Here is a 27,190-nt window from a genome sequence, read left to right on the forward strand (position 1 = left end):
GTCATAAATTATGTGCTTTTAAGTAGATGTTGCCAAATTGATCTATTAAGTGGCTGTAAAAATTCATACTGCCATTAGTAATGAGGTGAAATTCATTCCTCACACTCATACCCCAGCCGACACAAACTACTTTATATTTTATTATTCTCTGGGAAGAAAAAAAAAGAACTTTAAAAACTGTATTTATGAGGTTTAACTCATGTATCCTTTTTGCTAGTGAGATTTTACTTTTGTGAATTTCCTGTTCTTATCCTTTGCCTATTTTTCTATTGTCTTTTCTTTTCTTTTCTTTTTTATTTTTTTGTGGCAGAGTCTCACTATGTTGCCCTCCATAAAGTGCCATGGCATCACAGCTCACAGTGACCTCAAACTATTGGGCTTAAGCGATTCTCTTGCTTTAGCCTCCCAAGTAGCTGGGACTACAGGCATCTGCCACAATGCCTGGCTATTTTTTTGTTGCAGTTGTCATTGATGTTTAGCTGGCCCGGGCCAGGTTTTAATCCACCACCCTCAGTGCATGTGGCTGGCGCCGTAAGCACTGTGCTATGGGCGCTGGGTGAATATTGTTTTTTTCTAATCAATTTGAGTTCTTTACAATTTCTGTATTTTAGTTAGTTACCTGCTATATATTCTGCAATATTTTTCTCCATTTTGTTTTTCACCTTTTAACATTGTTTATAATGTTATTTGTAGTATATTCTTTAAAATTTTGTGTAGTTAAACTTGCATTTTTATAGCTTTTTTTCCTATATGATATTAAAGGTCTTCTCTACTCTCAAGGTAGTAAATCTATTTCACTCTATTTGGCATCTTTTCTTAGATTGATTTCTAATACAGTAAGTATCAACAGAGTCAACGGACAGAAACCAAAGCTCTTTGGGATCTTAATGAGTATAAAGGGTCCTTTTGTGGAGTGGACATTCTTCCAGGACAGAAAGACCTGAGGCTGGGGTGCTCCCCTGTGACACCGCCAACCTGAGACTGGAGGGTAAGTGAGCTGTTGATGGGGCCGTGCAGGTCCCCAAACCCTGCCAAGAGGTGTTTCAAAGGGACAGGAGTGAATCTTCCAGGGACAGATGGAAGACACCTAGAAAGTCATTTTCCCCCTAGTTACAGCCTTCTTCCTTCTTTCACTCTCGTTATGAAGAAAATAAGGATTTATTTCTCCACCATTTTTGAAAACTCTATGAACTAAAGCCCTTTAGGCTCAGTTGTTGACATGTTGAAGGAAGAGATGAAAATCTTTGTAAAAGTCTTCTTAAATTAGATGACCAGGCTAGCAAACTATTTTTCTGCTATATAACCCTATTTTGCATGTCAGTAGCTAAAAACTAAGTTGCTCTTTTTCTTTCTATTTCTTCTGGGACTATTTCTAATCCTCCCTGGATCCCTAGGCAGTATAAAGAAAAGTTAAAATGTGGTTATTTATGTATTAATTCATTTATAATATTAGTAATAAAACTATCATATGTTAACATCAATACTATGTTTTTAAATACTATTTTTCAAAACAAAAATTAGTGAAAAGAGTGGTGTTATTTTATAATTTTACTTTAATTTCTGGATTAATAAAAGACAGATTAAAGTATTGCTTCTACATTCAATCTGTTGTGATACATAGTATTACATATGTGGCCTCTGGAAAACTCCCGTATGGCCTCTGGAAAACTCCCGTATGTTCTTAAGAGAACATGAAAATGGAAAGGGCCAGTAACATCTTAGTATTATTATGAAAATAGCTTTGACCTTGCAGATCCCAGAAAAGATCTCTAGTCTACAGATCACATTCTGAGAGTCACTGCTCTAAACTTTGTCACACCTTTGAAAACAAATAAACTTATATAAAACCTTACTTGAATGTGTCATGTATTTCCTGCTGTGACCCCCAACTGATAAATTGGTCATGTCTGGATACTAAAGAACAGTTCTAGGGGATGGAGTGAAGTGGGGGGAGACGGAGTTAGATTGAGAAATTGAGAAGGGCAGGGGTTGCAATTGTCTGTTCTCCAAGGACTGGGCTGTTGCAAACCCATTTAGGATGCAGCCCCGTCAGCACGCTAGGTGGCGCTCCATGGCCGGCAGGAAGCAGCCCCAACATAGGTGGACGCCAGGGGGAGCCACAGGGCAGAAGCGTCCGGCTCTAACGGTGTGCGTGGCCCCCTGGTGAGTACAGACTCCTTTATGGATGTTAGTGAGGGACGTGGTGGGTACCGCACATCCGCCTCAACCAGCACCAGCCAGTGGCACTGTTCTCAGTCTCCTTCTTTCTTCTTCCTTCTTCCTTCTTCTTCTTCTTCTTCTTCTTCTTCCTTCTTCTTCTTCTTCTTCCTTCTTCTTCTTTCTTCTTCTTCTTCTTCTTCTTCTTCTTCTTCTTCTTCTTCCTTCTTCTTTCTTCTTCTTTCTTCTTCTTCTTCTTCTTCTTCTTCTTCTTCTTCTTCTTCTTCTTCTTCTTCTTCTTCTTCTTCTTCTTCTTCTTCTTCTTCTTCTTCTTTCTTCTTCTTCTTCTTCTTCTTCTTCTTCTTCTTCTTCTTCTTCTTCTTCTTCTTCTTCTTCTTCTTCTTTCTTCTTCTTCTTCTTCTTCTTCTTCTTCTTCTTCTTCTTCTTTCTTCTTCTTCTTCTTCTTCTTCTTCTTCTTCTTCTTCTTCTTCTTCTTCTTCTTCTTCTTCTTCTTCTTCTTCTTCTTCTTCTTCTTCTTCTTCTTCTTCTTCTTCTTCTTCTTCTTCTTCTTCTTCTTCTTCTTCCTTCTTCTTCTTCTTCTTCCTTCTTCTTCTTCTTCTTCTTCTTCTTCTTCTTCTTCTTCTTCTTCTTCTTCTTCTTCTTCTTCTTCTTCTTCTTCTTCTTCTTCTTCTTCCTTCTTCTTCTTCTTCTTCTTCTTCTTCTTCTTCTTCTTCTTCTTCTTCTTCTTCTTCTTCTTCTTCTTCTTCTTCTTCTTCCTTCTTCCTTCTTCTTCTCCTCCTCCTCCTCCTCCTCTTCCTTCTCCTCCTCCTCTTCCTCCCTTCTTCTCCCTTCTCCCTTCTTCTCCCTTCCCCCTTCTTCCTCTTCTTCCTCTTCTTCCTCCTTCTCATCCTCTTCTCCTCCTCCTCCTCCTCCTCCTCTTACTCCTCCTCTTCTTCTTCTTTTTGTTGAGGATTCATTGAGGTTACAAGAAACCAGGTTACACTGATTGCACTCGTTAGGTAAACATTGTCCCAGGAAGATATTAGGCATTTCCTAAATGGACTAAGTGATTAAATCTAATAATTGTTAACATTGGGTTGGCTATTTTGTTAATTTTTCTCCACTAACCTCTGGTTGGGTGAGTTACTCTAAAGGAAAACCAGACTTATTACCAAAGACATAAAGGACTGATATCTAGTTTGTGCATCTGCACTAAAATTAGCAGGACTGATTTTGACTCCAGTACACTGTTACTTGTAATGTGAAACTGTCCCCACAGGTCCCTGGCCCTCTTGCCATATATTCCGTCTCATTCATGCTCAGTGGTCTTATTCATGTGGTAATTTTACTGCCTAAAATCTATTCCTCTCATCTCCTCTACTCCCCTCCCTCTCTCCCTCTCTTCCTTCCTTACTTTTTTTTTTCACTCTTTTGCCCTCAGTAGAGTGCCTTGGCATCATCATAGCTCACAGTAACCTCAATCTCTTGGGTTTAAGCAATTCTCTTGCCTCAGTTTTTCCATTTTTAGTAGAGATGAGGGTCTTGCTCTTGCTCAGTCTGATCTTGAACTCCTAAACTCAAGCAATCCACTGCCTCCAGCCTCCCAGTGTGCTGGGATTACAGGTGTAAGCCACCGCGCCCAGCCTTTAAAATCCATTTCTTAACTCAATGCTGCAGGGAAAGCTGCAGAGTGCTCTGAGCTGCTGCCTGCCTCAGCTGAGGATGTGCAATCCCAGGCCTGTCTTGGAGGTTCACACTGTCACCTGATACAGCTTCACAGAGACAAATAATACCTGATCTTGGAGTGATTAAATTGTTGTTGGAGTCAATCAGCTGAATTATAGAATTGAATGAGAACGGGAGTGATGTGGAGTAAAGATGACTAAACTTAAGGTCCCCTAAAAGATGTCACTACCGGTAAGTACTTCCCTGGTTCTACCATTAATTTCCTAGAAGCCCTGGGCCACATCCCCTCATGCCTTGGTTTCCTTGTGGCTCTATCAATCAAAGGTGGAAAATGATACCTGCACTATATACATACCTACATGGCCTTAATTTGTAGGGTTAGCAGTAAATGATGGTAATTGAAGGCAGAAGTCAAGATTGAGAACAGACTTGTGATGATGGACGGGCAGATCAGGGTCTGAGAAACCTGTTCTAGGCAATGTAGTTGTATCAAAGGAATTTTCTACAGAAAAGACATTTGTACTTGATTTTATTTTTCTAAGAATGTCTATACACATTTTTGTTACTCCATCTTCTCTTCCATTTTCCTACCTCTCCCATGGGACTTAGGGAGAAGATTATCTCAGAATAAAGGTTTATGAGAGTTCATTTAAAAAAGTTTTTGCATATGTATTTTCTAGGCAGGTATTTTTGAAAAGGGGCCTGCTAGAAGACAGATATCATTAATAAATATTGGTCTGTATTCACCTTGTGATACTGAGCCAGTTCCTCTGGGTTCAATTCCCTACTGTGAATGAGGCAACCTAGGGACATGTGTCCTTTCTCTTGTTCTTAACCTAGATTATCAATCAGGATGCTTTGGGCTCTAAGAAATTTGCGGTAAACATAATTCTAAGGATGTCCGCCCCAAGATTCATATCCTCTAGTTGATCAAATGCTAGTATTGTACAGGTATGAAGGAACTTTGTGGGCATAATTAAGTGTTCTAGTAGACCGACCTTAACATATGGAATTATCCTGGCTTATCCAGGTAGGCTGAATATAATTTCATGAACTCTTAAAACTAGAACAAAGCAGAAGATCCAGTAAGAGAGATGAAGCATGGGGTGGGGTGGGGGTCCAAAAGATATGAAGTGTGATAAGGACCCTATCTATAATTTTTGGCTTTGAAGATGATGAGGGAGTCATGAGCCCAGAAATGTGGGCGGTCTTTAGAAGCTACATGTAGAGCAAGGAAATAGAGATCTCAGTCCTATAAGAGCATGAACTTAATCTACCCTGTTTCCCCGAAAATAAGACATCCTCCGAAAATAAGACCTACTTACAGGAAAGATAAGACGTCCCCTGAAAATGAGACCTAGTGCATCTTTGGGAGCACACCTTAAAATAAGACACAGTCTTATTTTCGGGGAAACAGGGTAGCTAACGATCTGAATGAGTTTTGAAGTAGATTTTTCTCCAGAGCCTTCAGAAAGAAGCACATCCCTGCCAAAACTTTTACTTTGGTCTTGTGAGACTGGGAGCCAAAGCACCAGCTGAGCCATGCTGTGCCCAGCCTCCTCCTGACCCACAGGCACTGTGGGATAATAAATGCTTTCTTTTTTAAGTTAGACTTTATTTTTTAGAACCATTTTAGGTTCACAGCAAAACTGAGCAGAAGGTACAGAATATGCTCCCTACCCTACACATGCATAGCCCTATCATCAATATCCTCAACCACAGTAGTACATTTGTCACAACTGATAAACCTACATTGATACATCATCGTCACCCCCACTCTACAGTTCACATGAGGTTCACAGTTGGTGTGCACAGTCCAGGGTTTGGACAAATGCATCATAGTAGCCAACCAGTTACACTGCCCTGCATTGTTTGAGCAGCTGAGTTTGTGGTCATCTGTTACAGTGGCAATAAAAAACTAATATAAAACTCAGCAAAACAATCTAGATGAATGAGCTTTCTAATTAGTAATTATGTAAATAAACAACTGCATGACAGTAGGATCAGAGCCTCAGGGCTGATTGATTCTTTAGCACAATGATGTCATCCAGAGCTGAGATTGATTTCATCTCTCTGCTCCACCAGTCAAGGTGTGAGCTCCTAACAATAGGCTGCAGCAGTGCCAGGCCTGCCACCAAACCTGCAAATAAAGAGATGATATGACCTCTCTCTTATGAGTAAAGAACCCCCTGAAATGACGACTGCTCTGTGTCTGAGTTGATTCCTGTCCTCCAGTATCCACCTTTCCCTTCTTCCTCAAAAGCAAAACAAAACAACCCCCCCAGATTTGAGCACATGACTGCTCAGAATAAAGATTTTGTTTCAACTGATTTTGAAATCGTGGCTAGGAATCACCTTGTGCCTGAGTTCTACTCTGAGTTATGAGTTGGGGAGTAATTTTTAAAATACTTTAAAGAAAAAGGTATACTCTTCTTCACCTTTTCTTCCTTTTTGCTGGTTAGCTGGAAGGTGAATGTCTTGGCCAGAGCTCTACTGATGACCTTGGAGCATGTGAGATTTTGGGAATGGTGGGCATGTGTTGTAGAGCAACAAGACAGTATTGTACTAGGTCCAGGTGACGACCTCCCACTTCTTCAACATGTTTAAGGCTTATGTGTGACAGTGAAATCCAGTCTCAACTGATAAGCCCTTAGAGTGTCTGGGATTGGTCACAGGTCTGAGAAGAGGGATGGAATGACTGCGACCACCTGAGACTATCTTCCCAGGGTACAGAGATGATGAGAACTTTACCCGACTGTCCATTCTAAGAGGTCAGTGGCGTCCGTCTGTTAACACTGTTTCTACAGTCCTCTCTAAAAGAACTGCATGATCTGAAGGACTCTTTCTGAAGAACATTACTTTTATTCTAATGGAACGATCCAGTTGGGAAGCTCATTCTTAGTTTGGGTTTCCCTAGAAGCTGACTTAGTGATGAGGACCCAAGCACAAGTGGCTTAAGTGCAGGGACCAGGTTTAGGGGAACAGGGGAGGTGGCATAGGTAAAGAAGCTGATAAAAGGTGTGTTATCAAGCCAATGACTGCAGAGATTCAGAATCCCTGCCTCTAGTTTATCTCAGTCGATGTCATTGGGCAGGAGAGAACTAAAGATAAACTCAACTAACGTCAAATGCTAGCTCTTATTGGTTGAAGGCTGTTCCAGGCACATGAGTGGGGGGGGGAGGGGAGTGCAGTTGGGAGGACAGCTCTCAGAGAGACGCAGGTACTCATACTGATGTGCTGAGGCCATAGGATAGAAGCAGGGGCCCTGCCACCTTCTGTAAATTGACATACATTCAGAGGGAATTATTTATGTGACCCTCCAGTGCTACCTGCCTTTCTGTATACACTGAAAGTAGAAAATCTGGGGCCCTGCACAGTAGCTCACACCTATAATCTTAGCACTCTGGGAAGCTGAGGCAGATGGATCCCTTGAGCTCAGGAGTTGGAGACCAGCCTGAACAAGATCAAGGCCCAATTCTATTTACTAAAAATAGAAAAACTAACTGGGTGTCGTGGTAGGTGCCTGTACTCCCAGCCACTTGGAGGCTGAGGCAAGAGGATTACTTGAGCCCAAGAGTTTGAGGTTTCTGTGAGCTATGATGGATGCCACGGCACTTTACCCAGGGTGACAGAGTGAGACTCTGTCTCAAAAAAAGAAAAAAAGAAGAAGAAATATGCAGGATGCATAGATGGATTGTCTCTTATATTAGAGAACTGTTTCAGAGGCTTACACATTTTTTTTAAGCTAAAAGGGACCTTAGAGGGTAACTAGCTCTTTTTCTTCATTTTACTCATGAAAAACTGAGGCCCCCAAGAGCACTTGAGGGCAAAACTAAGGCCAGATCCATATCCACAGGCCAAAACTAAATCCACGTCTTCTGACATGTGTAGCACAGAGCTGTAATCAAGGGTGGGGATGGGGAGGCTTTTGTTCCTTCCCAATCTCTAGATAATTAACCTCTTCTCTTGTATGATATGGGCAATTGATTTTTAAAAAAGTCTTTAATGCAAACACAGCTTCATATTTCCTTTTTTCTCTCTCTGGCCATATGGAAATTCCTGTTCCTTTCCTATATAGGAAGTCCAGAGCCTAAATGAAAAACATTTAGGAAATGTTTTTCACTATTTAGTATAGTGGTTATGACACCAGGCACATACGAGGCTGGCAAGTTCGAACCCAGCCTGGGCCAGCTAAACAACTGCAACCAAAAAATAGGTGGGCGTTGTGGTGGACAGCTGTAGTCCCAGCTACCTGGGAGGTTGAGGCAAGAGAATTACTTCAGTCCAGGAGTTTGAGGTTGCTGTGAGCTGTGATGCAACAGCACTCTACAGAGGGCGACAGTGAGACTCTGTCTCAAAAAGAAACAAAACAAAATAAACAAAATAAAAAACCCCAGAAGTCCAGAGTCTGCCTTGGTCTAGGACTCTAGAAATTTTTACCACCTTGGTTGATAAGAAAATGTGAAGTGGCTTAGTTTAAACAGAATAAACAGAAATAGCTCCTCTGAAGTTACTTAAACTAAATTTGAGAACCTGGCTAACTTTCAAGGAAGAAAAGGCAAAATTAGTTTTTCCACCAGAATAGGACTTTGTTGTGTTGAGTTGATTGGGGAGTTAGCAGCCATCTTCATATGTCAAATTGTGATGACCGGTTCTTGGTTTCAAAAGGTTCAAAATACCTTATTCCATACAGGCAGGGTTTTTCCATGTAAGACAGAATGAATCAGTCTTGTAGCTTTTCTTATTTTAGGTTACAAAGTGATGATAATGTTTTTCTTTTGGATAGGATTTACTTATCAAATTTGTCCAAAAGAAATTAGTCTAATTTGCTGCTTGCATTTGTCTTTGAATTGAGTCCTTGTCAGATGGGTCAGGTGGATAGATATTATTATTCTGTTTCAGAGACTTAGAGAGAAAATGGGGGCCTGCAGGCATCTGGCTCAGTGTGGAGAGCTGGGACAGCAGCCAGAGCTCCACTGGCAATGGGGCTCCATAAGTACCTTTTAGTTGGCCTTTAACACAATTAGTCCCAGAAATGTTCTGTGAGTGTACTTCTGTCCTTCATCTCACTAAGTGGAAGTTGTGTTTCTATCCAAGATGCCTTTTTGGTTGCCCGAGGCAAGGGCATGGATGATTTCACCTTGTGAGGCTTCTTTCCATTGTTTTTCCTATTTATCTCTGCACACATTTTAAAATTAAAGAAGCCATGTGGCTTTGGGATCCTGAGACCTGGCTTCTATCGCTGGATCTGCTAATCATTCAATGAGTGACCTCACAAATCCCTTAACATGCCTCAGACTTGGTTTCCTGGTTTGTAAAATCATGTTGCTGTAAGAATTACATATGATAAGTGATACAAACAGTTTAGCAGAATGCATGAGTCTGGCAAATTCTGTCAGTTTTATCTTCAAAATGTTGTTTATTTACTGGTCACCACTTTTTACCTCCGAGGAAGCCACCACTGTCTCTCCTGTATTGCGATGATGACTGCTGTCTAATCTGTTCCCACCCACGTCCCTCTTCCACTCTGTTTTCAATGCCACAGCAGAGTGAGTCTTTTAGAATGCAATTAGATTATAAGAGAGGGCACCCACACCCTCTAATGGCTTCCCTTCTTACCCAAGTGCGAAGCCCTTGCTACTGTCTACAGAACTCCCCAGGAGCTGGTCCAGAGCCAGCTCTGTAATGTCTCCTCTCCCCACTCCCTCTGCTCTCCTCACTGCAGCTGCCTTCCCCTCCTTGCCTTTGCTTGTTGAGCTTGTCTCTGCCTTTGTCTCTTTGCTCTAAGTCAGGGGTCCTCAAACTTTTTAAACAGGGGGCCAGTTCACTGTCCCTCAGACCGTTGGAGGGCTGGACTATAGTTTAAAAAAAAAAGACTATGAACAAATTCCTATGCACACTGCACGTATCTTATTTTTAAGTAAAAAAACAAAATGAGAACAAATACAATATTTAAAATGAAGAACAAGTAAAGTTAAATCAACAAACTTATCAGTATTTCAATGGGAACTATGGGCCTGCTTTTGGCTAATGAGATGGTCAATGTCTGGTTCCATATTTGTCACTGCTAGTCCTAACAAGTGATGCAAGTGTGCATCAGTTCCTCCCGAGACTGAGAGGAGTTGAGAGACAGAGAGGAGGGGAGTCGGAGAGTGCCGCACACATTCCACACATGCGCACTGCGGCTGGGAACAGTCTGCTGCTAAGCAGGACAGGCAGCAGTGGCAAAAACAGGGCGGGCCGCATATGGCCCATGGGCTGTAATTTGAGGACCCCTGCTCTAAGTGTTGCCTGTTCCTGGAAATATGTTCCCTCGGATTCACTACTTAACTCCCTCCCTCACTTCCATTGGGTTTCTGCTCAAATTTTACCTTATATATCACCTTTCAAGCCTCCTCTATGTTAATATTTGATGCATATATTAATTTAAAATAACCCTAGCAACAAATGCTCTAAGGTAGTAAATTATAGAAATAAAAATGATAGCTATCGCATTTATTGAAGTCTCGTAATGGGGTGTGACTTTTGCTTCCTTTGCTGGTGGCAATATATCTCTCCCCTTACACCTTGTCACCTACACTAGATCTTAGCTCAGATGATGCCTCCTCCATCAGTGAAGCCAGAAGTGGTTCTTCACTCTTCTGTATTCCCTGAGGGATCAGCTCATACCATTCTCTTTCCACTTGTGTTGTAGAGTATTTGTAAGTATCTTCTCAAATGTAATAAGACTCATGTCAGCAGAGATATGTTTGTATATCTAGACACTATATCTCTACACATACTATATCTATCTATCAATACTATATATATATATATATATATACACTATATCCAGCATATCTTTATAAGAAACATAATCTGTAGAACAGTCTCTTGTAATCCATTTCAGGTATTTAGGAAAGATTACATATGCTTTTTCAAGTTGTGTAATTGAATTCACATTGATGGATTGGTATTAATTGGAATCATACATTTCATTTTTTTTTTTTTGAAACAGCCTCGCTTGGTCACCCTTGATAGAGTGCCATGGCATCTAAGCTCACAGCAACCTCAAACACTTGGGTTCAAGCGATTCTCTTGCCTCAGCCTTCCCAGTAGCTGGGACTACAGGTGCCTGTCACAGTACCCGGCTATGTTTTAGAGATGGGTCTCACTCTTGCTCAGGCTGGTCTTGAACTCATGAGCTCAGGCCATCCACCCGCCTTGGCCTCTGACAGTGCTGGGATTACAGGTGTGAGCTATCTCACCTGGCTTGGAATCATAGATTTCAAAACTCAAAATCTCAGATTATTTTAAGACAAAATTAGGTAGAAGAAATGAAAATATTAAGCTATGGAAGTGAATTGAATGCCTCATGGAAAGACTATATATGAAGACTGATGTGTAAATGTACCTCCAGGCTATAGCTGTGGCAACTTGATGTATTTACAAACAGTTCTGGTAAGAAGTGGTCATTTTTTCTTAATTCTTTATGGTAATCCTGTAATTTTTTTTTTTTTTTTGAGACAGTCTCACTATGCCGCCCTAGAGTGCTGTGGCATCACAGCTCACAGCAACCTCAAACTCCTGGGCTTAAGTGATTCTCTTGCCTCAGCCTCCCAAGCAGCTGGGACTACAGGTACCCACCACAATGCCTGGCTATTTTTTGTTGCAGTTGTCATTGTTGTTTAGCTGGCCAGGGTGGGTTCAAACCCGCCAGCCTCAGTGTATGTGGTTGGTGCCATAACCACTGTGCTACAGGCTCCGAGCCAAATCCTGTATTTTTTTACTTGTCTTTTTCTATGCTCCTGCTTTACCATGTCATAGAAAGACCAGTATTTTTCCTGTTTTAGAATGGGACTTATGGGTATTGAGATTGCTTTATGGGCTATCAGAGTAGCTGCATATTAAGGTGATTTTTTGTGGTCTTGGTACTTTCAGCTTGTGTGATGTGGAAAAGATGGCTTGCCTTGAGGCTTGAAATAAAAACCTTCATCTTGATTAAATAAGGGGTTGAGGCAGATTTAGAGGAAAAACCTGGTTGCATGTAGCTCAATTTGTATGACTAACAATGCCCTGAATAGCCAAGTCTTTAATGAAGATTTCTATTTACCTTGATGGAGATTTTCAGTTTTAAGCCTTCATTAGCTAATACATACTCCAGACAGAGAACACGAAAGCCACTTTCTGTTGCATAGGCTAACTTAACCACAATATTTATAACTGACACTTTAGAACATTTAATTGAAACTTTTAAAGAGAAAAAGATTCAAGGAAATAAAGACTAAGAAGATGACAACGAAAAATGCCACTTCGTCTGCTTTCCCCGTGGGAAGTGCCTACATAGCCGGGAGAGCTTCACCCTTCGAGCCTGCCTTTGCCTGTCCTAACACGGACTCTACCTCAAAACCTTGGACTTTCCCCACATTTGCTGCTCAGAAGCTTCCTCAGGGATTTGGTGGGATTGGTGAGAACAAAGCCAGAGAAAAAGGATAGTTCACTGTGGTTCTGACCCTGTTTCATTCTCTTAATAATTAAGGCGTCAAAGGAAACCTTCAGCAGCTTGAACTTTTTTAAAAACATATTTTATTAATATTTGTTTTTTTATTTATGCTTTTTATTTTGAAATAATTATAGACTCAGAGGAAATTGCAAATATACTATATAGAGGTCTCATGTGAACTTCACTCAATTTCCCCCAGTGGTATCATCATAAATAACTATAGTTCAATATCAAAACCATGAACTTGCCATTGGTATAACTCTTGGACATTCAGATTTTATCCGTTTTAATGTGCAGGTATGTGTGTGTAGTTCTATGCAGCTTTATCTCATGTGCAGGGTGGATTCATGTAACTACCTCCACAATCAAGATACAAAGCTGGGCGGCGCCTGTAGCTTAGTGGGTAGGGCACCGGCCACATACACAGAGGCTGACCCAGCCTGGGCCAGCTAAAACAATGACAACTGCAAAAATAACAACAAAAAACAGCCGGGCATTGTGGCAGGTGCCTGTAGTCCCAGATACTTGGGAGGCTGAGGCAAGAGAATTGCTTAAGCCCAAAAGTTTGAGGTTGCTGTGAACTGTGATGCCATGGCACTCCATCCAGGGTGACAGCTTGAGATTCTGTCTCCAAACATAAATAAATAAGACACAAAGCTATCCCACCATCACAAAAGGAAATTTCTTTAATCTATTTCTTTGTATTTGCCTCACCACTAAGTCCTAGCAACTGTTTCCCATATCCATCATTTTATCATTTTAAGAATGTTACCTAATTGCAGCCTAGAGGCATGGTGCGGTGGCTCACACCTGTAATCCTAGCATTGTGGGAGTTGTAGGTGGGAGGATCTCGTGAACTCAGCAGTTCAAGACCAGCCTGAGCAAGAGCAAGACCCTGTCTGTCTCTACAAAAAGAAAAAAAAAAAAAAAAGAAAAAAATTGTCCAGCTATTGTGGCTAATGTCTGTAGTCCCAGCTACTCGGGAGGAAGAGGCAAGAGGATCACTTGAGCCCAGGAGTTTGAGGTTGCTGTGAGCTAGGCTGACACCACGGCACTCCTAGTCAGGGCAACAGAGTGAGACTCTGTCTTAAATAAGTAAATAAGCCTATAATCTTTAACCATTCACTTGATGCTTTTTCCAAAGCATAGTGTTTACAAACTTAGGAAATACTGTGCATATTAACTAATAATAATATAAAACAAATGCAGGTTATTGAGCTAAATCCCCTTTTGAAGGTGCACGGTTTTCAGCATCCGGGATAGGTGGCTTTGTCTCATATGTGCTCCTTGAAGTACGAGAACCTAAGATGGGAAAATTCCATTCTCGGCTATAAGCTAGACTCAGGGGTTAATTCCTCCCTGCTTGCTAAAACAGCAGAGATGCAGGGGTTAATTCTTCCCTGCTAGCTGAAAAGGCCTTGAGAAATGATTCCCTGAGGTCCCTGCCAAGTCATAGCTGGAGATTTAGCAGCTGTCTGGAGCTGAACTGTTGCTCTTCATTCCCTAACTTCAAATTACACAAAAGTTTCATTTAACCTGTTAGGGAGGTGGGTGAACAGAAACAGACAGCCTGGTGTCCTTGTAGTTTATCTTTAAATTAAATGCTCCAGACTTAGAAATGATGTGTACGTGCTTTGCAACATTTATGCTGAGGAGAACTTTTTTATGGCAGTCTCAATCAATGCTTTTGTTCTTTATTCTTACTTATTCTTATCTGATGAGTTTGGATATATAATACAGTGAATGAAGATGTACAATTGCTGTAGGCCTGAGCGAGCCTCAGTCTTCCCTTAATAAATCATTCCATCTGCAGTGATATCTGTGTCGTTGATTGGGCTGGTGGACAGTAACACCTTTTTCACTTAATCCTCCAGTACTGTGAGCCTATTTACTCACACCTGTGTCCGCAAATCACATCATTCCCATGCTTCAGAAACCGAAATGGCTCCCTGTTTCCCTTATAAGAGCCTCCAACTCTTCCTGTGGCTATAGGACCTACCCCTCTGGGACCCTGCCCGGTTGTTCCACACAGTCTTATCAACCCCACCCACCTTGCTCTACTCTATTTGGAGTGGTTTCCACGTAATTTGAACAAAACTAATCAAGTTGCTTTCTACCTCAGGCCATTTGTACGTACTGTTCCTGATGCCTGGAATGCTGCAGTCAAATCCTTCATAGCTAGTTCTTTTTCATTAAGTCTCAACTCAAATTTTATCTTTTCAGAGACTGTCCTTGTACATATAATGTAAAAAACAAAAAACAAAAAACAACCACCCCAAACTCCTCCAGATTTAGCAAATGATAACAAGACACCTCATTCTGAAGTTTTGATAAACAACAAATAGTATTTTAGTATAAGAATGTCCCACGCAATATTTGGGACATAAACTAAGAATAATTGTTTATCTGAAATTCAGATTTAATTGGGTGTCCTGCATTTTATTTGGCAGCCCTTCCTCCATAGCCACCCTTTTTTATTTTTTCCACAAGACTTTTCAATATTAGAAATTGTTTGCTGTGGAACTCCCCATATTGCCTCCAAGATAAGCTACGCATGGGTGGGCGCTTATTCACAGCTGCATCCCCAGAGCCTACCAAGTGCCTGGCACATACCCTGTTTCCCCGAAAATAAGACAGTGTCTTATTTTAAGGTGTGCTCCCAAAGATGCACTAGGTCTAATTTTAAGGGGACGTCTCATCTTTCCTGTAAGTAGGTCTTATTTTCGGAGGATGTCTTATTTTCGGGAAACGGGGTAGTAGGTGCTTAATGTTTGTGATGAAGGTTAAAAGAAACCAACTTAGGTTGGTAATATCTTCAAGGCAGTCTGCTACCCAGCCAGGACTGTAACCAAACAGCGTGGTGCCAGAGCTTGGAGAAGGCTCCCGCGTTCTCCATGTTGAAGGGTGCAGCGCGGAGGGAAGGGACACTTGGTCTCTGGCCTTTCTGAAGGCTCTCCTAGTATACTAGAATCAGAAGAACCTGGATAAGTAAATTATTGGCGAAGAGTCTGAATGAGCTAAAAAGCCTTTTCCTTTTGCCATGAAGCAAATGGAATAACCGAAGAAAACTACGTTTGAATGAAGAGACAGCGTATGGGTGCACGGACTGGAGTCCCAGGCAGTGCCTGCTCCGCCCATTCTCTAACACAGTAAACTCCGTGCGATTTAAGGGCTGGATTTATTGTCAGACTCTGGAAACGACAAGATCCTGAAAATAAGAGGAGTCACCAAGGTCCACGCAAATAAAGAGCGGGGAGGAGTTGATGGGGGTGAAGTCAAGACAGAAGAAACCAAACTCCTGGACCCAGGAAGCACAGCGGGGCGGAGGCAGCTGTGTTCATCCTTGGAACGCGCTCGGGTTCGCCACCCAGCGTGGACGCTCGGCGCCCCAGGGACCCACCGAGGGCTCAGAGTCTCCACTCCAGATCGATTCGTCGGACCCAGACGACCCAAGAAGCGGCCAGTGCAGCGGCCGGCCCGGGGCGAGCGGCGTGGGCAACTGCGGCCGATCGCGGGGAGTGAGCTGGCTCCGGGCCCTGCCCAGCTCCACCCGGCTGCTGCCGGCCCTCCCACCTAGGAGCTGCAGGATGGTCCCGGGTCGCTCCGACAGGGCTGCTGGTCCCCAGAGTCTCCCGCCGAACGCGCCAGGTTGTGCGAGCGGCGTGAGGGTCCAGCCGGGAGGCAGCCGCCCCCGCCGCTGACAGGTGCTGCCCGGAGAGGTCCGGGCGCGGTCCCCGGTGCAGCTGGACGCGCACGCCCGGGCGCGTGCGGCTTCCTGAGCGCGGAACCAGCGAGGACAGGGAGCCAGGGCGCGGCCTGGGCGACTCCAGGGGACTGGAGCCGCGGAGCTTGGGGCTAGAAACTTTGCAGGCGCAGCGGCGCGTATTCAGTGACAACGCCAGCTCTGCGCAGCAGGTGCAGGAGGAGGCGGCAGCGCCGGAGTTCCGAGGCCCGAAAGCCTCGGCGGCCGCGGCGGCATCTTTCCCGCGAGCTGTCCTGAAGCCGCTGGGCACTCCCGGGTTCTGCTGCTGCGCCCGCCGCCGCCGCCACCACCGCGGGGCTCCGGGAGGAGGCGCAGCCGGAGAGGGAGGAGGAGAAGCAGGGGGAGGAGGGGAGAGGCGCAGGGGGCGGAGGATGGAGCCCCGGGCCGCCGCGGCGGGCGAGCCCGAGCCTGCGGCGGCGGCGTCCTCCTTCCAGGCCCGGCTCTGGAGAAACCTGCAGCTGGGGGTGGGCAGGAGCAAGGGCGGCGGGCGCGCTGGGGGTCCGGAGCGCCGCACTGCGGACACCCCGTCGGCCTCCCCGCCGCCCCCGGGGGACACCCTGGCCAGCGTGGGTGGCGCGGGCAGCAGGTGGAGCGGCTTCAAGAAGCGGAAACAGGTGCTGGACCGAGTGTTCTCCTCCTCTCAGCCCAACCTGTGCTGCTCCTCGCCGGAGCCCCTGGAGCCCGGCGGCGCCGGAAGAACCGAGCAGAGGTCCACGCTGCGCCGCCGGATCCGCGAGCACTTGCTCCCCGCCGGGAAGGGGCTGGCGACGGCCGCGGGAGCAGCCGGAGTGACGCCTCCTGGCGGGCGCTCGCCGGACTCGGCTCCTTCCTCGTCCTCCGCCTCTTCCTCCCTGTCCTCCTCGCCCCAGCCGCCCCCGAGGGGAGACCGGGCCCGAGATGAACGCGCACGGCAAAGGGGCCCCGGGGCGCACTTGTGCCACCAGAAGAGCTCCTCTCTGCCGGGAACTGCCTGCCTGGAACAGCTGCTGGAGCCGCCACCGCCTCCCGCGGAGCCGGAGCGGAGCCCGGTGGGGCTGCGGACCTCGCCGAAGGGCGAAGAAGGCGGCTGCAGCCAGGTGAGTGCCGAGTGGGCGTGGCCGGAGCAGGTGAGGGCCGAGTGGGCGTGGCCGGAGCCGGGTGCGCGGGGCCACGCCTCTAGCTTCCCGCGGTCTCCACTCAGGTTTGAGGGGCGTGGTGCGTTATTAAGTAGATGAAACAATGGAAGGAACGCACCTCGCTCCTGTATTGCAAGGTTGGAGATCTGACTTACACCCTGGTTTGACCATTGGTAGAAGTAACAACCTGTTGCCGGAAGCGGTTTGTCACCAGAAGCTTTATGAGTGGCCCGTGAAAAGTTAGACATAATGTGGGCACTTTAGGGGAGAGCTTCCGGAAGGAGATATCCAGCTAAGTCTCATCTTGGCAAAAGGAAAAACTAAAAAATTCCAACATCTTAAAAAATAAATTACAACCACAATGGTGGGGGGAGGGGGCACAATTTGAAGCAAATGGCAGTTAGGAAGCAATAGAAATGCGGAGACGTGAATTAATGGCAAATGGTGCTGGGGTAAGCCTCTGCAGGGCAATCCGCTTGTTTTCCCGGGCTTCGGTCTATGGAGTTCCAGCTGCCCGTGGCTTGCTGCCCAGCGGGTGGATGCTAGAACGCCTGCCCGGCCTCAGGCGAACACAGAGGTTCCTAATGGCCCACGCTAAGGATCAACAGGCAGCTGAAGCAGCTACTTTTAAGGCATGCTGCTTTATACATTCGTCGTGTTGACTCAGATTGGAGTCTAGTTTTTATGTGCTTTTGTAAGAAATCCTTCTTGTACGACCCCTAAGGCATCCCACTGAGTAGCTGTTTTTAACAGTTTGAAAGGCGGTTCTGTTTTTGCAAATGTTTATCAAAGCTTGTTGACTCTAGAGAATATTTTGGAAGTTCCATTCTGCCAGAGACCTAAAGAACTCTTTTCTCCCAATATGTAAGTTTATTTCAACTTTCTCATTATTTTCACTCCTATTAATTATGTTAGACAAAAGCTATACATTAAAACTTTTAATTTGATTAAAAGCTGAGTTACAAAGAAACATTAGGTCATATTTTGAAGGGTAAGATATGGCAATTGTGGGTCTTTCAGTTGAAAAAAAATTTTTTTTTTTTTTTTTTTTAGACAGAGTCTCACTTTGTCACCCTGGGTAGAGTGCCATGGCGTCACAGCTCACAGCAACCTCAAGCTCTTGGGCGTAAGCGATTCTCTCAGCCTCCCAAGTATCTGGGACTACAGGTGCCGGCCACAACGCCTGGCTATTTATTGTTGCTGTTGTCATTTGTTGTTTAGCAGGCCCAGCCGGATTCAAGCCCACCACCCTCTGTGTGTGTGGCTAGCAACATAACCACTGTGCTACAGGCACCAAGCCCAGTTGAAAGTTTTTATAGTTCATCGACTATTATTGTAATTCCAGATGCCTTATTGCTTAATGAACACAATTGCTTGTAATAAGCAAACACCAAAAGAGTAGACAGAGGTAACATTGACAAAAAGACTAAATACATTTCACCTTTCCTGTTATTGTGAAATTGAACTGGCTAGAACCTTTGTTGTTGTTTTGAAAAGTAATGTGAAAAATAGTTTTAAAAAATTTTTTCATTTGGTACAGATGAATACATTATACTAAAAAATATTTATTTTTGAGTGTGTACATAATCCTAATGTATAAGAATTTTAGATTTGGAGAACTATTTACTTTTTTTCCTTAACTTTCATTATCTAGAATTGAACAACAAATAATAATTGAATTATTTTGAAAGACATGTATCATATTATCATGAATGGTAACTTTCTGAATCACAGTCACTTCACTAAACCAAGATAATTTTCAAAGCAAAAGTAGTGAATTCTGAAATTTTTATTTTTCTTTTTGCCAAAAGATTTTCAGAAACTATCAATCTTTATTTTTAAAACACTGCTATGTAAGTATGACTCTTATATACAAAAGATCTAAATTTAATCTGGAAAAGATGCTAAACCGACATTATTGTGTGGCATTCAGTGTGCCTTCAACAAACGCTGGGCACTTCACATACGGCCATGCACAGTTTAATTCTCACAGCAGTCCTGTAGGATAGACGTTCTTCTTGTCATGTTATTGGTTAGGGAACCAATGCTCAAAGAAGGTAAATAGCCGTCTGGGTGATGCAGTTAGTAAATGACAGAGAGAGGCTATGTGCTCAAGTTGGTCTCCAGAATCTTTTTTCCACTATTACGGTTGCCTTTTACAACTTTTAGAACTTGATCACTTTTTGAGATTTCTTTGGTCTTATTAATACTTGAGACTTGCAAATTTATATGCATTCTACAGATTTTTACCTCATCCCTATGTATAATTGGTTTTGTGATGGATTAGCTAAATTACTTTGTAATTTGTTCTGTGATGCATGTTGCATATCTATTTTTATCTCATTTACAAATGACATTATCAATCACAGTCTATAATTCTAAAGCAGGATTTCATTATGAAGAACCAGCAGTTCAACGTAGACATCAGAGGAATAAAAAGGCTAAAATATCTTTCAAAAAATAAGTAACAGATGGGATATAGGCAAAAAGAATGATAAGCCCTGTGTGGCTTGCCCAATGCCAGAGTATCCTAGGAAGATTGGTACCTGGCATCTGCAGCTCCTGGGGACTTGCTCCCTCTGAAGTGGAACATTTTCTCTTTTATGAGTCACAAATGCACCTTTCATCATTGGCACTCTTTCATCCTTATAGAAGAAGGATTCCTGGGTCCTCTAAATACATCTCTGCCCAACTCCAAGGATCCCTGCTCACCTCTGAGTGGGTAAGAAGGAGATGTGGAATTGGATGCTGGGACTGGGCAAGCACTCGCTGAGCTGTCCAGGAGGAGCCTCAGTTCCTGGCGTCTCAGACCTCTCTCCTTGCTCTCTCAGTCCCTCATCTCCAGAGATAACTGGGCGTGGGAGGGAGCTCTGGGCACGTGCAGGTTTCAGTTTTATTCACAGTTCACAAGCACAAGTGATACACAGGAAAGAAAAGGCAATAAAAGCATCTCATACATCTTCAGACGTCATAGGTAAACAAGAACTTCCTTTTTAATTATTGCAAAAACAGGCAAATTGTTTAATTTCTCTCTTGTTCTCTGCTTGATCCTGGCATCAGCCATGTTCTCCAACACATTTCCCACCTCTCCACCCGCTAGCCCGGCATGAGGCCCCAACAACATATGTGCACATATTCCAACACTGAGTAGAGACATTAAGCAAAAGTAAAAAATCTGTTTGGACTGCTGAGGAAAGAGGTTTGGGAGTCACTGATGTACAATAATTAAAAAGAACTAACTGGGATACCTCCCATGCCCCTGAGTCCCCTTGCCATACTTTTTTCTTTAGCCAAATACACTTCTGAAACCCTCTCTAGCACGGTTAGTAATGCCTTGCTTGTCGGCATGTGCATTATTTAAAATGTTCTGCTTTGAGGAGAAGAAGAAGAAAAAGAAAAGAAACCCCTTTCTTCCTACTGAGTCTAGTTCACGTGTTGGGCCATATTGTCGTACCAGATGCATTTCATTTTTTGCAACACAGTTGGGAAGGATGCTTTCTCAATTTGTGTGCACGTCAAAAATATGCCAATTTTTTGTATTTTGTCTTGATGAGTTACTAAAATTATGTTGCACTAGAATCAGAAAGTCAGTGTTTTAAGATAAAGAGAAATGAGTATGTCTCATATGTTAACAAAAGCCTGTAGTATTTATGAATGTTAAACTTTTATTTTTTTTCCTTTAAATACATTTTAAAAAATTGCTTTCACACAGGAGAAATATTTTTGAAAAGACATGGATAAATTATTTAGTATATAATAGAAACATATTGAAACAGAGCAAGAGGACTATTGTTGAAATAAAATTTCTAAAGCATATCTTTAAGCCCCAATAAAAAGTGGAAAAGTGGCTCGGCTCCCGTAGCACAGCGGGTACGGCGCCAGCCACATATCTTGAAGGTGGCAGGAACCTGGCCTGGACCAGCAAACCAACAATGACCACTGCAACAATAACAACAATAAAAGAAATAACAACAATAAAAGAAATAGCCGGGCATTGTGTTGGGTGCCTTGTAGTCCCAGCTACTTGGAAGGCTGAGGCAAGAGAATTACTTGAGTCCAAGAGTTTGAGGTTGCTGTGAGCTGTGAGCTGTGACGCTACGGTACTCTACTGAAGGTAACATAATGAGACTCTGTCTCAAAAAAAAAAAAGTGGAAAAGTATTTTCTACAATTGTCTGTACATCTTGCTTTATTATCTGACCTTTTAATGAAAGTCTATATGTTTAAAAATCGTGCAAAAATTAGATTTGGGTTAATATTTGCTATCATTGTCCAGGTGTTTTTAATACAATTTCAAAGAACACACCTTAATCTTGGGGAAGCCAAAGGTTTAAAAATATAATTCCTAATGTAAATAACTAAAACCACTAAAGAAATCTAAAAATCTCAAAACTAACCCCCTAAATGCAATATTAGTAGCTCATACTGGGCTAGCCTGAGAAATGACCCCTTCCATATTCAAAGTGAAAGAGAGCAGATGAGATCTTAACATATTTTTCAGCAGGGTGTAAAGTGCAGCATGATGTGTTAGCTTTTTTGAAAAATGTTGGGATTATCATTTTATTCCAAAGAAAGGAGGTAAACAGTGCGATTGGTTTATCTTCACTGAGGAATATTTCCCTTTAACCTTTAATTGTGGTGGTAGCTACCTGGCAGATTTGAGTAGAGTTATCACTAATGTTAGTAGAGAATGGCTTAAAACATAGCATGCACTTAATAAACGTTAGCACTTGCTGCTGTTATTACTGTGCAGCATGTTGACGTCTTCCAAGTGTCTCCATTACAAGTAAATTGGTGGTTGAAAAGAATTCACAGGGAGCTTTGCCAGTCCTTTTCATTTAAGATATGAATTATTTTGCTTGTAGAGGTGGAAATAGTAGCCCAAGATTAACCAAGATACTACTAGTGATATTACATACTTTACATAGTAATGAAAAAAAACAACAACCTCATAGCAAGTAAATCTTGTTTTTAGCAAGTATTTGTGCATTATCATGGAAGAATGAATAAGTATTTTGAGTAAAAGAAAGGATTGGTAGATTCGTAATAAAATGGAACAAAGATCCCCCCTTCCCCCCCTCTTTTTTTTTTTGCCTTATTGTTTGAAAATAATGATTTCACAAAGTAAGGCTTAATAATATATCTTGGTGCCCGAAGGAAACATGGAATGTGGTTTATTTGTCATAGTGATTATTAAATCATTTTCTAACCCTAGATTAATGAAATATAAATAGAATGTTTAGATAACTTCTTAATCATTGACCAAATCTGCAGATTCAGAAGTTAAGTCATAGGGATTTTTCTTCTTCTTCTTCTTTTTTTTTTTTGAGACAGAGTCTCACTGTGTTGCCCTCGGTAGAGTGTTGTGGCGTCACAGCTCATAACAACCTCAAACTCTTGGGCTTAAGCGATTCTCCTGCCTCAAGCCTCCCAAGTAGTTGGGACTACAGGCGCCTGCCACAATGCCCAGCTATTTTTTTTCTTGTTGTTGCAGTTGTCATTATTGTTGTTTAGCTGGCCCAGGCCAGGTTCAAACCTGCCAGCATCGGTGTATGTGACCGGTGCCCTAGCTGCTGAGCTACAGACGCTGTTGGGTTTTTCTTCTTATCTATTTATAATATCACAGCAGATAAGAAAAATTGATTTTTGAAATCACACACTGTTTGTTTTAACTTTTTTTTTTTTTGCTGCTGGAAAACTTACTAAAAATTACATATTTTTCTGCCTCAATAAACTAAGCATCTTAAATAAAACCATTTATTGATGACTGAGGGTTATTATTTGAACACTGGGGCTTTTTTGCTCATTAATGTGAATGAAGTAGATAGTATCCTGAAATCATGTTATAGCCGTACCTATTTATGAGATGTATACCTTTCTGTAAAGTTAACTGTTGAATTAACAAGGAACCCCTTCTCAAGCCATTTGTTCACTTACCAAATAATCTTTACTGGTTTTGTGGATCTTGATTTGTCAGTACCACTGGAAATGCCATCTATTTTTTCTGCATCATTAAATTTATGTACCATTTTGATATCCTTGTCACCATCAGTCTTTTTTTGTAACTCACATTGCTTTTTATAAATCAGAAGTGGGAAGTGATTACTATCCCTCAGTAATTCAAGATTTTATCCAAGTACATTTTCCCCTCCAATGTGTATGAGTTTCTTATCATTAGAAAGTTTTTTTCCAGCAGAATATTGGGCTGCAATTTCCCTAAAGTCTCCAAATATTTTTATTTAACTGTAGTCTGAGTACATGAAAAACTATATTTTTAATATAAGGGGTTTAAATGCCCTGTATATGATCTTCCTGAGAAGACCATTTTTCTGTTAAGTCCTTTTGAAGACATTTTTTTTACCAGCCTTGTTTCTCTTGGGTCATGGCCAATCTGGAAAATTACAACGGATGATAGACAATGGGACCTCTGTACATTTTCGGGTCATTGCATCCTCCTGATCTCACTGGTTTTATTTAGAGGGGGCCTTTCAGTATTGGCAATTTGAACCTATTTTGCTTCAGCCTGAGCTGCCTTTCCTTTGCCTCACCAACTGTGCTAGAGGGGAATTGGGAAGCCTTAGTACAATCAAGTTATTAAATCGGCAAAACTCTCAGGGAGAGGCTACTCAGTAAATGGTTGCTGAATGAATGAAGGGATGAATGGATGGGCTGTTCAGAGATAAAGTCTCTGGGAAAGCTTCAGAATCACTTTGTGTTTGTGTGATGATATTCTTGCTCTGATTCCAAGTCCAGTCGACATTGTCTTCCCTGTGCTGGTCTAGGCTTTTCCCAGCCTGGACTTCTGGGTCTCGTCTTTGGTCACGACGTCTACTGAATGGTTGCAAACTGCTCATGTGCAGGATAGAGGAGAGAGTCCTGTGTTTGCATCTCTGGCTGGGGACCTATTTCTTGGTGCCAGCTGCGACTCTGGGTATCTGTTTTGTACCCAAGTCTTCCTGTCTGGCCTCTGACTTTGCATCAGCTCTTCAGGCTTCCAGATCCCTGCTGACATATCCTCTCTCAGAGCCTGCATCTTGAATTCTGCTTGGATGTTGGCTCAAGACACTCTCCTGCCTGCTTCATTGCTGCCTCTTCTTAATTAATGCTGTCTGTATTCCGTACCCATCATTTGAGAAATGTTTCTTATCGTCCCTCTTCTCTCAGACTCAAATCCCAATCTTGACCAAGAATTATGTCCTCATTCTGTCCTTGTCCATTCTGCTGCCTCTTAAATGCCACGTGTGTGGAGTGGAGTGTAGACTCCTGGCTAGGTGGCACTCATAGTGACCGCTTGCCTCGTGCTGAGCCTAGTTAGAAAGCCAGAGCCTCCCTCCAGGAAATCTTCATTACCCGACAACTGTGTTTACTTATGAAGGATGCTCCTTTCCCTGGAGGACCCGTGGGGCCTGATTTCTCCCTGAACACCATTCATTGTCCCCATATGCTTCCTCCTCTCCCTCCTTTTTTAAAACATCGCACGTGTCCACTTTTTAACATCCACACCATCTCTCTTCATCCTGCCTGTTTTCTTCTTTCTCCTTAATCCTGTCTCCTACCCGCACTCTCTTTCCGCTTGCAGGACTTGATTTTTGTAACAATTCAGCATCCAGAGGTGGGCGTCCCATAGGGCTGCCTCCAGCCGCATTTGGATATTGAAATGAATATCCTATATTGATCGCATGTTGTGTTAATATTTGGATATGTTTGGTTATGGTAAAATTAAATTCACCTGTTAATTTTACAAGTAAAATTCCATATGTGGCTCACGTTTGTGTTCCTGTTGGACAGCACTAATCTAAGGCAGGGATTTCAAACTCCAAACTCCAGCAACCACAGGGACCACCAAAGGAAAGACAGTGAGGCAGAAAGACTCGAGGGAGCCGTGGTGACCCACGGGGCTCATGTCCCCTGGGAGGAGCAGCTGCTTCTCAGCCCCAGCTGATTATTGCCTCTGAGGAAAAAATACATGTTGTCAGAGCTTTTTGATTTTTTAATAGAAGCCCCAAACTAAAATTTTTGCATGAATTATCTAGATTCTTGCATTTTTGCAAACTATGTAATTTTTTTTTTTTTTTTTTTTTTAATAGAGAGTGCCATGGCATCACACAGCTCACAGCAACCTCCAACTCCTGGGATTAAACAATTCTCTTGCCTCAGCTTCCCAAATATCTGGGACTACAGGCACCCACCACAACTCCCGGCTATTTTTATTTGTTGCAGTTCGGCCGGGGCTGGGTTTGAACCTGCCACCCTCGGTATATGGAGTCGGTGCCTCACAAACTGAGCTGACTGAGCCACAGCACTGCCCCAAACTATGTATTTTTAAAACCATCATAGGCCAATCAAATATATCTCTGGACTGAATTTAGCTATCAGTTGAACTTCTAACTCGGAGCTCACGTCTGGTTTCTCCCCTCCACTCCTCTCCCCGGCTAAGTGCTAGGCGAATGTTATCTGGGACACAGTAGGTGTCAATGTATTTTATAAAATAGAGTGTTCACCAGCCAAGAGGAATGCGTGGCTGGGTGGAAGTCAGAATGCAGACTGGGGAGGTGGGGGGCAGGGAGAGTGGCCTGGCAACCTAGCTCTAAACAGGGGATAAAAGGAAGTGGTGGTGGAAGAATGAGAACAGTGCTGGGAAGGGGTCAGGAAGGCTTGTTGTCAAATGGAGACCACCTGAGTGGGTCAGTGGGCCAGACAGAGCCTGTGGAGAGGGGGTGGTTGAGATAAAGAAGCCGGGGGACATAGGTTGGGCTGTGTCCCACGGATAAGGGTGGTCCTCCTCTTAGCCTTAAGGCTGGAGAAGCTCCCTCTTCCATTGCAGGTGGGCTGAGATGGAAGGGAAGTGGGCGCAGGGAAGGCTGCAGGTTTGGTGGCAACACATAAGGGTGTTTCTCCGATGACCTCCACCTTGTTCTCGAGTGTGGTTGGGATCTGGACACAGGTGAATGAATATTGCCATAGGCTCAGAGGTGAGTTGGTAGTGAGACTAAAACCTGGGATGTGGGTAAGAGTATGCAGAGAATAAAGGTGAAAAGGAAGGTGCAGCCAGGTGTGGAGGTGTGGGGTGTCCTGCCGGGCACTGCAGGAACCTTGCACAGGGGAGTCACAGGGTTAAGCTGGCAGTGGAGACCTCCATGGTCTTAACGAGAGCCTAGAGTTGGGAGGTGCCCTGACCTTGGTGATGGGAAGACAGGAAGATCTGAGAGACCAGGGTGTTGGCTGAACCTCCAGGAAAAGGAAGCGTGGAAAGGGCTCACCACTTCACTCTTCATGTCTTTGAGTTTTCCTGGTTCTGTTCAAAAGTTCTTGTACTGAAAAGTCTTTTGCGGGGGCGGCTGGGTGGGGGGACAGGAAGTACTGAGTCTTGAGCTTGCATCTCGAGAGTGGTTGAGGGTGCCAGGCTCCTGAGTTCACATAGCCACCTATTCACTGTAACTGTTCCTATTTTTTAAGTTACTTTGGGTTCTTCAGAGTAAAATAGCTCTTTTTTTTTTTCTCTGTACTATCAGGCACTGAAAGCAGAGTTAACAGAGCAAAAGAAAGGGTAAAGCACATTTGTTAGTTTAAAAAATCTGTGGCTCAGTGAGTAGGGCGCCGGCCCCATATACTGAGGGTGGCGGGTTCAAACCCAGCCCCGGCTGAACTGCAACCAAAAAATAGCCGGGCGTTGTGGCAGGCGCCTGTAGTCCCAGCTGCTCAGGAGGCTGAGGCAGGAGAATCGCTGAAGCCCAAGAGCTGGAGGTTGCTGTGAGTCCTGTGACATCATGGCACTCTACCGAGGGTGGTAAAGTGAGACTCTGTCTCTACAAAAAAAAAAAAAAAAAATCGAGAAAAATAAGAAAACCTCCTACATAGCTGTGTTACCTGGGTTCTTATGGTGCCTGATGGTCAGAGTGGCTAAATATTTGAGAAATAGTTATAATGAAAGGGTTTGGGAGCCAAGAGCTCTGTTGGAAGTTTTCATTTCTAATTAAGGCAATATGCT

At 43.3% G+C, this 27,190-nt stretch overlaps 1 protein-coding gene across 10 annotated transcripts in view; it reads left to right on the forward strand.

Annotated features, from left to right (window-relative positions):
• The first annotated feature begins 16,326 nt into the window (after window positions 1-16,326).
• MCTP1 (multiple C2 and transmembrane domain containing 1) overlaps window positions 16,327-27,190 on the forward strand; it is a 621,784-nt gene continuing 610,920 nt past the window's right edge. For all 10 annotated transcript variants that reach the window (XM_053586428.1, XM_053586455.1, XM_053586444.1 and 7 more), the window contains exon 1: window positions 16,327-17,164. In XM_053586428.1, coding sequence (XP_053442403.1) covers window positions 16,460-17,164 — 705 coding nt within the window. In that variant the 5' untranslated portion in view covers window positions 16,327-16,459. The remainder of the gene's footprint in view (window positions 17,165-27,190) is intronic.

Source organism: Nycticebus coucang, chromosome 1, assembly GCF_027406575.1.
Source record: "Nycticebus coucang isolate mNycCou1 chromosome 1, mNycCou1.pri, whole genome shotgun sequence".
Classification (NCBI taxonomy): domain Eukaryota; kingdom Metazoa; phylum Chordata; class Mammalia; order Primates; family Lorisidae; genus Nycticebus; species Nycticebus coucang.